A 17,333-nucleotide genomic window follows, 5' to 3' on the forward strand; every position below is an offset into this window, starting at 1 on the left:
TTGGCTTACGGTATCCTAGAGATGAAAACTTTGAATTATGTGCATACATAGATGCAAATCAGGCAAGAGATGTGGATGACAGAAAAAGAACCACTGGCAGAGCATTTTTTCTTGGAAGCGGATTAATTTCTTGATTAAGTAAGAAACAAAGTTGCACACCTTTATCAACAACAAAATCAGAATATGTTGCAGTAGCAATTAACTATACACAGGTATTATGGCTTAAGAAAATGTTGAAGGACATAAAGGTAAAATGCATGGAACCTATAACTATCTATTGTGATAACATAGTAGCAATTGATATATCTAAGAATCCAATACTACATTCTAAAACCAAACATGTTTCTATCAAACTGAATTTTCTACTGGAGAATGTTGAAGCAAAAGAAGTAAAACTAGTTTATGTGAATACTAAAGAGCAGATTGCAGATATTTTCACCAAGCCTTTGCCTAAAGAGAATTTTGAATATCTCAGAGATCAGCTTGGGGTGATACCCCCACCGGTAGAGACTTAGATAGTTGATGTTTGTCATCAACCGACAGAATTAACAAAGAAATCTTTTACTCCGACTTTTGATGAGGAAAGCTACTTCTCAGGGGGAGTAGTTGGTATACTGAATTGGTTGGTATTTTATATTTGAACTTGGTTTTGTATTAGATTTGGCATTTGATGTCAAAGGGGGAGAGATTGATATGAAAAAACACTATAAAAACTAATGTTACTCCTAGGGGGAGTGATTGTAATTTTGGGAGAGATTGATTTCTCTCTGTATCTGAATTTTGATTTTTGGTTATGATCTCTTTTGGGAGATTGTTGGTTTTTGGTATTTGGCATTTCTGTTTTGGCACTTTGATGGTTTTTCTGTCTTGTGTTGCCATCAATGCCAAAGGAAGAGATTGTTGGTATTTTGGATATGTTGATATTGTTTTGTCATTGATGTCAACACCTATTAACACTTATCAACTCTGGCACTTTGGAGAATCGGTAATGTTCACCAGCAGGCAAGTAACTTTATGGACAGTCACTAGTATATGCTTCACCGACAAGATATAATGTTCACCGACACTTGGAATGACATGGAAAACACATGTTTATGTTGAAGACATCGTTTGGACACTTTGTCTTGGAGATTTGTTCATTGGTATATTCGTGTTTGCATATTTGTTGTTACCAGCAAATAGGTCCACAATAAGCATCGACAAGCTTATCTATTCCAGATCAGCACGACACGCTTTGGAGATGATTTATCAATATTGTAAATGCATTAAGCCAAAATGTTGAATCAGATATTGCATCGGTTATTGATTTACTTGTAAATTGTTTTTATTGTAATATCTTTTAGAGCTGACCTACTAAAATTGGTCTTAGGTTATGGTATATATGTAAGATCTTATTTATAAGATCAAAATGTGAATATGAGAAGGAATTGTAATTCAGTATATGCAAGAATAAGTAGAGATATACACACAGAAATCATTTCAAGGTTAAATGAAGGTTTTTGTGAAGGAAATCAGAACTACACCGGTACTGAATCCATCATATGAAGATGCTATTTTGAGTAGTACATCATTATTGGATTTAACCATCCAGTTGTAGTCAGTGTGACTCCTATTTGTGTTTGAGTAGTGAGCTCTAGGTGCTTGGCCTTTTTGCATGTGCAGACCCCATTTGTATACACATACTATCTGCAGTAGTATACTCTGATTGTGGGTAAGGTTTCCCACCATGGTTTTTCCCCTTACAGTGTTTTCACGTACAAATATTGGTGTTATATGTTGTGGATGTTATTGTCTTTCTGTTTCATGCATTAATCTTTACTTGTACTGCAATTAACTGACTAATTGTCTACCGACGTAAAGTTTGGTTTACTGGTATTAAGCATTAAGGTTGGTTAAGTTTTTTTTGGTTTGAATTTATTTGACAACTAATTCACCCCCCCCTCCCTCTTAGTTGTCTCTAGGACCTAACAATTTGTGCATCCGAAATTGGTTTCCTCACAAACCTTTGACAGGTTTTACTCCTTTTGAGGCTTGGGCTAGTAGGAAACCGATTGTGAGACATTTCAGAGTCTTTGGGTGTCAAGCATGGGCTCGCATTCCTCCACAGAAATGAAAGGCATTGTAACCTTAGAGTATCCCTTATCTTTTTGTTGGATATCTTGAGAGACATGAGGTGTTCTTTGAGAGGAGTGTTCATTTTGAGGAAAGCTCCCCTAGCTTAGCCTCTCTACTTCCTCCACCTTCCTCCTTTTTGGATAGTGATGCTAGTGATTTAGATGATGAGACTCCTTCAACTCCAACTCGTAGGGTTACACCTCAATAGGATCCACTTGTAGTTGAGGAGCCTCATTCTCTACCTCCACCTAGACCTCGTTGGGCTCGATAGACACTTTAGTTAGCGAGTTGTCTTATTGGGGATCCTTCAGATACATAGAGGACTTGATTAGAACATCAGGAACTTCCACGTGCATACATTTCTACCACTTCCAATCCACATACATTTTGGGAAGGATTAGGGGTTCCTGAGTGGGACCAACCTATGGAGGAAGAGTAATGTTCCTTGATGAGGAACAACACATGGGAGTTAGTCCCTCTCCCTAAGGGGAGAAAGATGGTTTGATGTAAGTGGATCTATTGAACCAAGTTTGTAGAAGATGGTAGTGTAGATAAGTATAAGGATCATCTTGTTCTGAAAGGTTTCTCTTAAGTTCCAAGTACTGAATATACTGAGACCTTTTCTCCCATAACCAAGATGAACTCCATTCTCTTGACACTTTCTATTGCTACAGCTCATGGTTGGGCTGTACATCAGATGGATGTGAGGAGTTATTTTCTTCATGGGGATCTTGATGAGGAGATTTATATGGAGCAGCCACAGGGTTTCATCCAGGATTCTTCCTTGGTTTACAATTAAATCTCTCTACAACCTTAAGAAGGCCCCCAGGGTTTGGTATGCCCTGATGGTTTCCTTTCTTCTCTCGACAGGGTTCACCATGTGTCATTTTGATCCAAATGTCTACATTTTACGACAGGATGACTCTCACTTGATGCTTGTGCTCTATGTTGATGATTTCATCATTACAGGGAGCACTGCATCCATCATTAGCAGGGTCAAATATTATTTGCATGATAGATTTGCTATGACTGACTTCGGTCTTTTGCACTACTTTCTCAAGATAGAGATTTCACAGTCTCCTTCTGGGCTTACACCATCACAGCCCAAGTATTCTCTTGATCTACTTGCACACTTTGATATGGCTGATTGTAAGCCTGCATCGACTCCCTTTTTTTCGAGGGCCAAGCTTGAGGCTCAGTGCTTTTCTCCACCAGTTGATGCCACATTGTATCGTCAGCTTGTGGGTAGTCTCATCTACTTGACTCACACACACTCTGATATTTTATTTTCAATTGGCATTGTTTATCACTTCATGCAAGAACCACATGAGCTTCATTAGAAAGCCGCCAAATGCATCCTTCACTACATCTAGGGTACACATCACTATGGGATTCATTATGAAGCAGGCAATTGAATTCTCTTGGTTGGTTAAATAGACTCTGATTGGGCTGGCAATCTTGATGATCGTAAGTCTACTTAAGGTTACATCTTCCACCTTGGTTTAGGCCCCATTTGTTGGCAGAACAAGAAGCAGCATGCTATTGCTCTCTCTTCAACTGAGGCTGAGTATCAAGGGGTTGTTAACACAGTGACTAAGACCATTTGGCTTCAGCGGATTCTCAGAGAGTTTGGGTTCACCACTCCATGACCGACAGTTCTACATTGTGACAATCTAAGTGCTATTGCAATATTGAAGAACCTGGTCCAGCATTAGCGGACCAAACACATCGAGATTCATAAATAATACATCCAAGAGCTGATTCAGGAGTAGGTCCTTGATTTGTAGTATTATCCTATAGTAGAGCAGGTTGCTAACATCTTTACCAAACCTTCCACCAAGAGTAATTTCTAGCAGTTGTGAGCTCTCTTCGGGGTGTAGGATATCTCATTAGGGGGGTCATTTGACTTCTCCTTCCTCTCTTTTGGGGGGGAATTTTTCCTCTTTGAGAGTATTTTGTACATGCATCTCTCTTTTGGGGGGAAGTTTTTTCAAACTGGGTTTTCTCCCTTTCTCTGTTTGTGAGAGATTGCATTGCATAGGTTTGCTTGCATTTTCTTATTGTACATGGGTACCTATCATGGCCTAGTAGTTGGGACACATCTTGCATTGTTGACTTGTGTCTTCATTCCCCTAAGTTATACTTAAGGGGGGGTGTTGGTGTAAATATTTATTCATCATGGATATTATTACACTTTACTTAAGTTAACTTAGGATAATGTATCTCGTCGTAGTTTGGATATGAGACACTTAGGGAAGTGTGCACATAGGGATGTAGCATGTAGGAGAAATTCCACCTTTTGTGGTCTTATCTTGTTGTTACACTCCACATTCGGTGGGTCCTCCACCTCTTGTGGAATATTATATTATTTCTCTTACCTACCCCTACTTTTCCTTACCTAAACTTGTTTCTCATTGAGCCACATGTCATGATTGTGTGCTCACATATCCATATGGCCTTGCCTATATAAGTGGGCCCATATTCATTTTATTGGTTAATCCAGTTGATGATTTGCATATTGATGAGAATACAGTTTTGTTCTTGTCATACTATTGTCTCTTTTTTGTGCTTTTCATTGTGCCCTTTATCTTGGCAAAATCTCACAATTATCAATCAATTCTTGAATTTTATTTCTCAATGAAAAACACTTTTTAGTATCATGACCAGGATGACGATGATATTGACAAAAATATTTAGCATCAAAGTAAGGAGAATTTGTTCTAGATGGATCAATTGGTTTGATTTGGGGAATTTTTAGTACATTATTTTGTATTAACTGAGACAGAATGCTTTGCAAAGATTCATTCGAAGGAGTAAACTATTTTTCTCTTTTAAAGAATTTTGACAAAGGAGGCAGACCTGTAGCACCTATGAGTTGATTGTTGTTGTTGTTTCCATTGAATTTGATAAATCCTTTCTTTGGTTTGAACTTCACAAATGGTTGTTGCGCATTATAACCCTTATCACTAGAACCATGGAAGGAGATGATTGTTTCAATCGACTCACAATTAGTTGATAATTGTGAAGTACTATGCACAACTGTGGAAAGGAAGTAAAATCAGTTAAAAGAAGTTTATCCCGAATATCTTTTTCTAAATTAGCAATAAAAATATTTTTAATGTCTTGATGAGGCATAGGAAAAGAAATCAGTTAATGTAACTTTAGGATGAATGTTATTGTGAAATTGTTGAATAAAAGCATTAGCTAGCTGTTGAAAATAAGTAACAAAATAATGAGGCAAATAAAAATACCAATGCAAAGCTCTATCCCTTAATGTTCTAGTAAAAAAAAATTCTAACAACCTTTGATCATGAGAAAAGTCACTATACATAGTTTGGAATATTTTAACATGAGTTAAAGGATCACCTTTATGGGCAATGTATTGTCATTGATGTCAACTGGTAAGTATGTCAACTGGTATGAAAGATATTGTTACCAACATTGGATATTGTTGGCATGTTGATGTCAACTAGTATGGGATGTCAACCGATAAGTTTGTCAACTGGTAAGCAAGAAAACCTAGTAAGTGTAGTCTGATATCACATGACCTAATCGACAGAATAGGCAAGGGCACGATATGAAGGTTAACTGGTTAGTGTATACTAGTAGCATGTTTGGTTGGTGACCAAAGTTGAACTGACACAATCAAGTGAGATGGATGTTGGCAGATATGTCAAGTGAATGTGTAGTGGTAGGTGAATAATGTGTAAGTGAGGTGGTTGCTGACTAAGTCCATATTAATTGTCAACTGCAAAAACCACAGATTAGTTGTAAAGGATTGTGGCTCAAAGTAGATCAAAGGGGAAATATTTTATTCTTTGACATCATGATCAAAGTAGGATACTTGATCATGTAGTTGATCTGAGAAAGAAACTGCTAAATCATTTCTTGTGATCAAAAAATCAAGAGTGATGAATAGAGTCCAGTTTGCTAAATATAGTAAACGTTCATATGAAGAATAAAATAGGACAGAGATTTTTACTATTGCAAGTTGTCGATTCAAGAAAGATAAGATCCAATTTGAGATCAATAAAGTTTGGTGAAGAAAACCCTAAGCGAGTGAAGTTTGAGTTTTTATTTTGGTGGGAAAGCATATATATAAATATGCAGATCAAAAACTTAAGTATGTTGATAGAGGATGCTTTATGAGAGATTTATGATAAAGTGAATCTTTGTGATGCAAGAGTTGATTAGTCTGAGAGTGAAAGAAAATATTGAAGGGACTAAGTATTGGAGAATAACCGATAAGGATGGTTTTACCGGAAAGGGTTAAGGTAACTAATAAATTATTATAGAGGTTAACAATTTATTAAATCGATAGTGTCTGAATTGGTAAGATAGTAGTAGAGAGTGAAGGAGAGCAGAGTGAGTTTCAGTGAAGATCTAGCAAGGTTGAAACTGATTTGTAGGGGGTTCAAAATGTAAGAATAGAAGACTAGTAGAAAAGAAGAAGCAGTGTGATAGATAAGAGTTTACCTGGCAGAGTCAACAGTTTCTAGGTGTTGCAAAACTCATTTGTAACCAAGTGTTTATCACTGTACTAATTTTATATCTCATTCTATTTCACTAAGTGGGTGCTTGGTGCAGGGGTTAGTTCTCCTTGAGGTGGTGCTCAAAATAGAATAGGAGTTGGTGCTCCTTTGAGTAGGTGTCAATAAATTTTTAGGGGTTGGTGCTATTTGGGTTGGTGTCCTAAACATTGTAAAACTTTTATTTCACCGTGAGGCTAGATTGGAGTAGTAGATCTCCAACAACATTTCTCATCGAGGCTTTTCCCATATTGGGTTTTCCTTGTATATTCGGTATTATGTGATGTGCTCTTGTGTGTGATTGCTTGTTAGTGCTTTCTTTATCCTACTAGTTGCACACATTATTTGAAATTATTTATAATCACTGATTCACCCCCCCTCTCAGTGATATCTTGTGTTCTACAATCATATCATGCACTTCACTATTCTTTCGGTTAGGTCATGTTATATCAGACCACATTTACTAGGTTTTCTTGCTTATCGGTTGACATCAACATGCCAACAATCTCCAATGCTAGTAACAATATCTTACACAAAGTTTGGAATATTTTAACATGAGTTAAAGGATCACCTTTTTTATTATAAACTTCCATTCAAGGGACTTATACATTTTTAGGCGAGATGGCTCTAACAATATCATGAGATAATGGGCTCGCTACATCAAATGTGGGCACATTATACTTTCATTGATTCATAGAAGCTATTTGTTGTTGTAAGGAAGATATTTTTTGCGAAAGGCTATTGATTGTATCTTATGTAAAAGGATTGAAATTAGACATGTTGGATTGAGAGGGTGGAGTGCATTGTTGAATGAAGGAAGAGGTTGAGAATAAGGAGGTGGGACACTATGATAAGTGGGTAATGGGGAAGATTGGGTAGCACATGGAAGACTCATAGGAGGAATGGAGGAATTTTGATTAAAGAAGTTGTCCCCTTGACTAACATTTATAGGTGGTGAATGTGATTGGGTAACAAGGGGAACACTCATAGTAGGAGAAATGAAAGAAGATATATTTCCCCCATGACCAACATTTGTAGGTATGACATTTTGGGTAGAAGTAGCCATAATGTTTGATGTGAAGGTAGTAACACTAGTCATCGAAGTTGTCAAAGGAATAGAATGATTAACTTGACTAGGAGGTTGTGTATAACATAGGTATTTAGCATAATTCTTCATAGGCATGATATTTGAATCAACAATATGAGCAATACCACGCAAGGTATCAACACCATATTTATCAATTTGAATCATTATTTTTAATCCTTTAATCAATGAGAGATCTTCACTATTCGGGTATTCTTGACTCATCCATTGTTGAAGATTGTCAAATCTATTGTCCATCTTCACCAATTGATCAATGAATACTCTAGTTATTGATTCCTCCTCATTGTGAGATTTATCAAGAAGATAAATGGTAATATCTAAAGGATGGGAAGAAGCAACAATATCCTCATTGAAAAATCTAGCCAAATTAGGCTCCATTTCCTCAGTAATTAAACCTTGAGAAGCCTTAATTCTACAACTTCTTATAACGAGAATACTATAGGTAGGAGTAATAGTAGTAAAACTCATTCACTAGGGAAAAGAAATTGGAAAGAATAATGCAATCTTCTAGGAATTTAAAATTTGAAATTAGGGCTTTGTGTAAATAACCTCTTAATTTTGAAAGTTTGAAAGGAGAAAAAAAAAATCAAAATTAGGGTTGTCCAAATTTAACCTCTTAATTAAAATTTTGAGATTTTGAAATGAAGAAATGAATTTAATTTTAAAAATTTGGGTATGTGTAGTGAAGCACTTAATTTTAAATGTTGAAGTTCAGATTTATTTTCAACCTTAGGGTGACCTAAAGTCAATTAAATTTCACAAATCTCTAGAATTGTGCAATAAAATACAGACAAAATAAGCTCCCGAATTTTGAGTAGAAAAACTTGGGACCAAGTTGGTAGCAACTTGGTTCGAACACACAGTCCGACCAACTTGTTTCCAAATTTTTAGGGAAGCAAGATTTTATGATTTTAATGTGTATTCCAGAAGGATATGGAAAGTGGAGATGTTGAGATATTCAGAATTAAGCCTTGAAGTTTAAAAAAGGACACACTTAGGATGTTTGACAAAAGGTTTAATTGGAAGGACAACAAAAAGGGCACACTTAACAACCAACTTTTATGATGTTTAAAAGGACAAGAGGAGGCTTTAGATTTGATTGAGCCAATTAAATTCTTAAAGGAGAATTTGAAATTACACAAGGTTAATTTAATTTTAAAAATTAGGGTTTGTTACATAAACCTCTTAATTTTAAAAATTTAAATTTCAAAATTTGAATATTTCAAGGAGGGAAAATGAATTTTGAAAGTGAATCGAAGACTCAAATTTGAAAATGAATTCAATATCTACACAATCCACAATCTCAATTTAAAATTTAAAAATAGGGTTTTCCGATTTAACCACTTTTTTTTTTTAAATTTTAAAAATTGAAAGTGTAAATGAAAACTTGAATTATAAAAATGAAGAATTCTCATATCTTAAATAATCAATCCAATTTAGACAAATGATAATCTCAATTTTGAATCTAAAAATTAGGTTTTTTGTGAATTTAGCCTCTAAATTTTCTCAAATTGCAAAGAAACTAAGTTTGTAATTGAAAATTTGAATTTTAAATTCAGGCACTCAAATCTGAAAACAAAAATCAGAAGAAAGAATAAGACACGTCGGGTTCACCAAAATGTAAAGTGGAAAATTGGGAACCTTAGCCAAATTCACCACTTGGAGGAAAGGTGAAAAATTAAATAAGGTTCAATTTTCACTCAGGAAGGACTTTACATTCAAAAGAGGGGGATGAATCTACTAGATCTAATCCCAAAGGATGTAAGGATTGAATACTAAGTATATTGGAATGTAACCCTCTTTTGTAAGTTGATTAATTGAATTAAGACAAACTGCTGAAAATAGAGACAAAGTATGTGAAAACAGTGAGCTAAAAATGCAAGATTCAGTGATGGACTTGGATCTGAGAAGTTTGAGATGATCCAGAGCTTCTCTATAAAATATACAAAAAGTTGTAGGGAGTGTGTGTCCCAACAGAGGCATCCTACTATCGGTCCTCCGAAATTTTCGTGCTTCGAAAAGGGCATTTATGTCTCTGCGAATAAAGCTTAATTCTAGAAGTACAGTTGCGCACCTATTTCCTGCATATAGAAAGAAAGGGAAATGTGTTGGAAATAGGGTTTGTCTTCATATTAAACCCTAGTTTTGGAATTAACCAAGGGGTTGAAATAATTTAAATGAAATGACTGAAAGTAGAAATCCTCCTCTTTGAGGGGATGTTGATTTGTCTAAAAATGAAACACTTATACCTCCTTGTGAAGTTTTGCTTGCCTCCACATAGAATTAGGGTTCATGTAGAATGTTGTTCTCCTCTTAAATGCTTGAAATATTATCTCTATTGCTGCTCCAAAGCTTGAAGAAAGACTGAAAAATGCTCAATAGCTCTTGAATTCTTGAATGCTTGATCTCTTGAATGCTCAGATGCTTGATAATGATTGATGATAGATTCGATAGGATTTTGTTAGATGTCAAATGAGAGGTGAAATCACTCTTATATAATTGCCACTAGGTTTAATTCACTAACTTTCTAACTTATGCTGACATAGAGGGGATTTTGTTGCTTTGATTTGAGATGAGCACCAGGGAGGGACCCCAAAATGAGTCCCAAATAGGGGATCCCAAGGAACCATGCCCCTATCCCGCCCTATTTTGGGGTAGGATTAAGGTGTAGGTAGAGTGCAGGGTTTAATTGCAATGTATTTTTTATTTGCATGAGCATATTTAGGTCTTTGATCAGGGTGAGGGGTGCAAACACTAATGTGAAAATCCAGATGTAGTCGAAAATTGCAAGGTGTGCAATTTTAGGATGTTACAGTTTTCATTTTAGTTATTTGTTTAAATGAGTTCTCTTCTTATTTAAAATTAACAATTGGTATCAGAGAAACAATTGGATTGATAAGAGATGGAAGAAGAAGATGAAGTTTATTCCATTATGGAAAAATTTCTTGGTAATTTATAATTCACAGAGAGTAGTGTTATGATATGAAAGCTGAAATGAAATGGTATAGACATTGGTCAGATGGTTGGAAAAATGAGGATTCGGTTGAATAAGAGGACGTTGAGGAGAGTGAAAAGGAACTTGAAGAAGATGAAACATATGATGTCAAAAACTATCAAGAAGAGAAAATTCTGAGGTTGAAGGAGGAGAATTTGTGACTCATACATCTACTATATTTTATGGACGATTCATTGGCAATAATTTTAGAGGTTGAGACTACAAAAAGTATAAAGTAAAAAGAACTTATGGAAAGCTTAAATGGAGAAAAAGTAAATACTGGCAACCTTTAGGATATATTGATTGACAAGCATCTTGAAATTCAAAATCTTGTAAGATCTACAAAACACTCTCTTGAGTTGAAGAATGTATAGAAATAATTTATGGATAAAGAGAATTTATCAAAGAAATTATCCACTAAGTATATAGAGGTGGAGCAAAACTTAAGTGAAATTTTGGTTGTTTATTTTGAGATGTCTAAGGAAGGTGGTAGCAGTGATTCCATGGGAGAAGGAAAATGTGTTTTGGACAGTGATGTGTCGAGCTCTGTGGTGTCCCCATAAGATGATACGCATGACCTCAAGGAAGATCCAAACCAAATGTCACAAATACCACGTTGAAGACACTCGAGTAGGCACATGACTCAATGAGTTGGAGTTGCATGCATGGGAACTATGGTTTGTAGGCTGGATTTTGCAAGGTGGATTGATTGAGTTTTTTGTGGACCCAAAGAGAGACTTGTCAACAAGTTTCTTGATCAAACTATAGAAGTTGCTCATGTGGAGAAAACTAATTAGGAAATCATACCTCCTTCGTGTTGGGACAATCCACTAGTGTCATGGTAGTATAGGTTGGAGTCCGTGAAGGTGAAGCGAGAGGATCAGGATAGTCAAGATGAAATTGTAATAGAGTTTGGAATTCTAGTGGAAGGTTAAACTGATCAAAACCAAAATTATCCACTTGTTTGCCTATCATCTGAGGTAGTTGAATCGATTTGTTTTTTTGTTGGGTTAAATAGGAAATTTGCAGAAGGGAGTAAAAATGGTGATGTCATGAATGTCATGCTAGGCTATGTGAAGCATCTCCAGATTACTAACATAGATGAATTTTTTTATTCGATGTTGGAGAGAAAGTGAATAAGAGCATGAGAACAAACATTGATACCCTTGTACATAGCTCAGGTCATTTGTTAGGTTTGAATATTGATTTGGCAATAGAAACAAGCAAAAGCCATGATAACTTACATGGTGGCATTTCAAGAATTGATTTCCATCCTAGCAATGTTTATTTGTTTGATGTGGGACTTACTCCTAATAAGGATGGCTAGCTAAGGATCTATTGATGGGTAAACTCGATAAAATAGTCCCTTAATTATTCATGTCCTTTTCCTCTCTAATTAGAATGTGAAAAAATGTGATTTCATTAAGTTTACAAAGATGATTTTCTAGAATAGATAATGTAGTCTTGTCAATTCAATGTCAAGACACAAAATCATATATGTTCATACCTCTGTTTACCCAACACCTCAACAAGAAAACCAACATTAGTGATGATCAATTTATCCATTGCACATCTTCAACATCTTCTACTCCACTACTTTGACAAAGGGCACAACTCTTCTCATCCATTTTTTCTCAGGTCACAAGCATTTTGGTATGATATCGAATGTGAGAGTAATAAAAAAACAAACCAATGTAGAAATAAAACTGATATTATTGAGTACAATCAAATTGATTTTACATTGATCAGTATTAGTAAAATAAAACCATTGTTTTCTTAAATAACTAAAAAAATCCTTTATATGTACATAACTTACCAATAACTAACAATATAACTAATTTATTTGATTTAACTATTAACCTAAAACTAACCTAATTAATGTAAAACTCCAATAGACAATAATAGAGCATAAAATATATCATTTAAGTTATCACCTCATTGACAAATAGATTACTTCCCATAAGCATATATATTTAATTACCCATCAAAGTATGTCATAAAATGTAGTGCTTCAGTAAAGAGAACATACTCTAAGATGAAGGTATATAATGTAAGGCTCTTGAATCAAGAATCCATCTATCTAAACAAAAAAATTGCAAATGTAATGAAAATTTTCTTTCATGTTATCATTTATATTAGATAAACCTACTATCCTTCATTATGAAAATGATGATGGTGGTTTAGAAGAAGAGGACGAAGTAGATGACTTGAATGAAATAAAATATTGTACTCTTGACGGAGTTGCCTAAACTCTTCTAACTTTTTTATATAAATATTATGTTTATCAATATTATTTTATTATAATATTAAAATCTTCAATTTCCTTTTTAAGTTTATCTTCTTTTGTATAGGTGGGAGAATCATAAAATTCTATCTCTATTTTGAATATTTTCTTCACTTTGGCTTTATAATAGTGCCCAACTCTTTCCAAGTAGATTTAATTAAATAATATTGCATTTCTCTATAGTCAAATGATCACAAAATATCTCAAAATAAGGAATGCAAAATCATTTACCTAAGTCATTCACGGTGGAATAAAAAAGTAAAAGAAAAGAGTGTACTTAATTTTTTTAAATTAAAAATATCAATAATATAATTATTTTTAATTTTATATTTTTCACAATAAGCCAATTGAGATATCAACATGATATGAACTTAATCGAATAATTCTTAATGATTCATAATTTGTCAAAAGAAAGAGATGTTATTCTAGCTCTATTTGTAATAAAAAAACTCACAAACTATACCAAACAAATCTTTTCCCTTATCCCATACTTAATTTAGTATTGTACACTACTCAACATGAAACAACAAGATGTTGAAAAAAAAGTAACATAAGCAAGCCCATAGCATCATTACATTCCTTTCTATGAGAAAATATCTTACACTCCTTAGTGAATTCAAATTGATGACAATTGAAAGTAGACCATAAAATCCTATGAAAGAGAAATCTCTAATACCATGCTAGAGTCACTCAAGGATTGAAGATCCATGATCGCTTATAATAAAAATTTCTTTATGTAATTTGAGTAAAATGAATCAAAACCTTTCCCCTAGATAGGCAAAAAAACCAAGTGAATTAGGCAATTATGACAATACCACATGTCCACTCCAAAGTACTTATCTAACTAGCTTACATTTGTCTCTCCTTCAATCAATTTCATCCTATATAGATTTGAAAGAAGATGAGTTTTTTACCATCATTTCTTAGCTTCATTTGTCCATTTTCTTAATTTTGCCCATCAGGACCTCCTAGTTCTCTTTTAGTTCCAGAACAATTTTGTTCTCATTTTTTGGTATCTTCTTCTCAGAGAACTCTTTCAATCTCCCATCAATTTTTTTTGAGATCTATAGCTTCCCAGCCATCTCACTTGCTCCTTCCCAAAGAAGTTCATCTTTGATATCCATAACCCATTTGTCTACTCTCACCCTCGCGTAGCCACCGCTACAAGCCTATTGACTTTTCTGATTGCTATATTGAACAATGAGAGGAGCCATTTGATAACCATTTCCCATCTCTCCATATTCTCTTCCAATTTTAAAATCGTTATCTCAGCATCTATGAGGGGCTTTCTATGGTCAGAGGTCTTTTGATTAGGGGAAATGGGGCCACCTCCTCAGATGTGGCGGGAGATCACTCAGATTTTGAATCAAAAGAAGATTTAATATTTGTTATTAATTTTCAATAAAAATTAATGGTTTTGTTAAGTAAAGAAGGCTCCCAATAGTTTACACATGAAAAAAAAAAACCATCCATAACAAAAAAAAAAAAAAAAACACCAACCATCCATAACCAAAAAAAACAAAAAAAAACAACATAGATTGTAAAGCACGCCCACTAAAACATGCAGAGTTTAACCAAGTTTACAATAAGATGAGAGTAAAAATAACAAATTAGTAAACACAAACTAGAAACAACTAAGGGGAAAGACAGATGATGAAAATACCACTGAAATAGATGTGTGCTTTAACTTACTCCATTGGGAGGAGGAGATCAATGATATTCTAGATAGTTTGGGCTATATACGTTGATGCCACTATCATGATCTTGATGACACACTTCTACGATTAAAAATTAATGTTTTACATATGTTTTCATAAGAATATAATAATTTGACTTATGTGATAGTAGACACATTTCATATAAAATATAATTGAAATATCTTATTGACTTATTTATTTTGTATAATTTAAAATTATGATAAGCTCCAAATTTCCTATATCTATAAAATTAGTTAAATCTTATTTATTGGAAAGAATGTCCATTTTAGCCTTAATTATAATCTCCAATTTACGCATACAAAGGGCACTTCCAAACGGTGTGGTCTTTGAATCTGATGTGGACCTTAGCTATAAGAAGAGATGATCTATTTAAAACAACCTGAATTCAAAGAACGATAGAGTTTATACAGCCTTTTACACACTAGGGTTTCTAATTTTCTGAATTGCAGCACATTCTGCACGTAGTGTGCAAGTGTAGACCTTTATTTCCTATTCAAGAAGACAGAGTTGATAATGGAGTTTTTGCAGGAAATCCCCGAGCAAATAGTTAGAGACAACTTTAAAAACATGGCATATAAATCCGGAATAAAGAAGAGGAAGATCACCAAGCCTATGAATGAAAGAATGGAATGCTTCCAATTCTATAAAGACAGAAATGACATTGGGATGCCTCAGAAATATATATGTCTACTCCAGCGTGCTGGGGTAACTATATATGACCCTGTCGATCACTCATGGGAAAGGCTCCCTCCCATTCCCACTGGAATTCAAATCTCATTTGTTTCTCGTTTAGTTTGTGTGAATCACAAGCTCGTTTTGATGGGTTTGAAACATCATGAGCATGAGACTAGAAGGATTTTGGTATATGATTTCGAAACAAGTACATGGCAGCAAGGTGCTGAAATTCCCACTGCCACATCTTCATCAATGTTTGCATGTTGTGCGTCACCTGAGGGATCCATTTACATTGCAGGAGGGCTTGGACAGTGTGATAATAGTCTCAGTGATGCAGCAGTATACAAAGTAGATGAAGATAAATGGGAGATTTTTCCTAAGATGCACCAAGAAATTGGCTTCTGTAGGGATGTTTTTATAGAAGGATTGTTCTATGTCATTGGTATTTTCAATAATAAGGCTGAAAGATTTAACCCTAGCACAAGAGAGTGGACAACTTTAGAAAATACGTTAGGTAATTCAAAGTATGTCCAAGTTCTATATGCATTTGGACAATTATATGCCTTTGGAGGGGAAGGAGTAGAACAGTATGATTGGGAAGGAGAAGTGTGGAGAGAATTGGAGCCCCTTCCCCAAGAACTTACCTTCATTCGTGCAACTGTGTGGTGTGATAGAATTTTCTTGAGCGGATATAAGAATACTTCCTTAGAATCGGGCCATCCAGTTTTCTATATCTATAAGCCTGGAGCAGTGGTCACTGAGAGGTGGATTGCTATTAACAAGCCGGAAGCATTTGTCGACATGGAAATCCTATCTGTTGCAACAATACAAATTTAAAATGTAAAAAAATGTTTAATTGTAGCTTTACATTTTTTTAATAAAATCTATAAAATTTATTATCTAAATTCTTAATTGTGATAGATCATGTAATAAAAACGAATCTATTTAGTTGATTTGTCTATTTTACTTATCATTATTTTGTTATAACTCAATGTCAACTTCTTATATACACTATATTAATGGCATAGTATAAATTACTAAGTGTTACAAATATGAACCTCTAAGTGGGTTTTACTTTTGCTATTTGGATTTACCCTAAAATAAGTTACAATAATGGATCTTCTCAACATGATCATTTTTTTTGGTTGGATCTATCTAGGTGGTTTATAAATAGCTTAGGGGAGATTATTAGATTGTAATAAGTTCTATGGTACCAATACCAGCAATGCATATAATTTATAGTCTTTAAAGACTATATATATAGATGGTTAAAATAATTTAGATGATTCGCTGTCCTACTCAATACTTATATTTTGATCAATGATATAACATTGTATTTAGATATTATATGTTTCAACATTGAGTAGATTTAATGATGGAGATCAATAATAGAGAAATCAAGAATTGATTATCACTTATTACAATATATTCAAATAGTAAATTGATTCATTGTGTACAATGCTTGAAGAAATTTTATTGAGATACATTCCAAAAGATGAATGCAAACACAAGCTATAGGAAATAAGTTCCAATCCAAACCATATATATGATTATTTTTAATTTCACCATAAACTCATCAAACAAGAAGTAAAGACGTGAAGAAAAAATCATTCCTTATTCTTTATAGTAGCTTCTTTTGGTATCCACATTCTAGCCCCCTTTATTAAACTATCAATTTTATCTCATTTTCAAACTTCACACTTTGATTTTACCCTCCAAATCTAGCATTCGACATCCCCATTTAAGACTAAAATATTTAGATTTGTAATTCACCATACGCATGGGAATCATCTCAATTCAACTCCAAACATAGGCCATATTTAATTTTGCCTAGCACCACAATCATTTTGCCCAATCCTCTCTCATTACACTTTCTCTGTTATTAAAACCTAAGATTGTCCATACTCAAAAT

General features: G+C 34.2%; 1 protein-coding gene across 1 annotated transcript; it reads left to right on the forward strand.

The window, feature by feature from the left end:
- Nucleotides 1-15,259: 15,259 nt before the first annotated feature.
- On the forward strand, nt 15,260-16,258 carry LOC131036435 (F-box/kelch-repeat protein At1g80440-like). The gene has a single exon (XM_057968323.2). The coding sequence runs from the start codon at nt 15,260-15,262 to the stop codon at nt 16,256-16,258; it is 999 nt and encodes a 332-aa protein (XP_057824306.2).
- The last annotated feature ends 1,075 nt before the right edge of the window (nt 16,259-17,333 follow it).

Source organism: Cryptomeria japonica, chromosome 7, assembly GCF_030272615.1.
Source record: "Cryptomeria japonica chromosome 7, Sugi_1.0, whole genome shotgun sequence".
Classification (NCBI taxonomy): Eukaryota; Viridiplantae; Streptophyta; class Pinopsida; order Cupressales; family Cupressaceae; genus Cryptomeria; species Cryptomeria japonica.

Bases quoted from the DNA above. Each gene is read 5' to 3' on its own strand.
- LOC131036435 (XM_057968323.2), top strand. From the start codon at position 15,260: ATGGAGTTTTTGCAGGAAATCCCCGAGCAAATAGTTAGAGACAACTTT.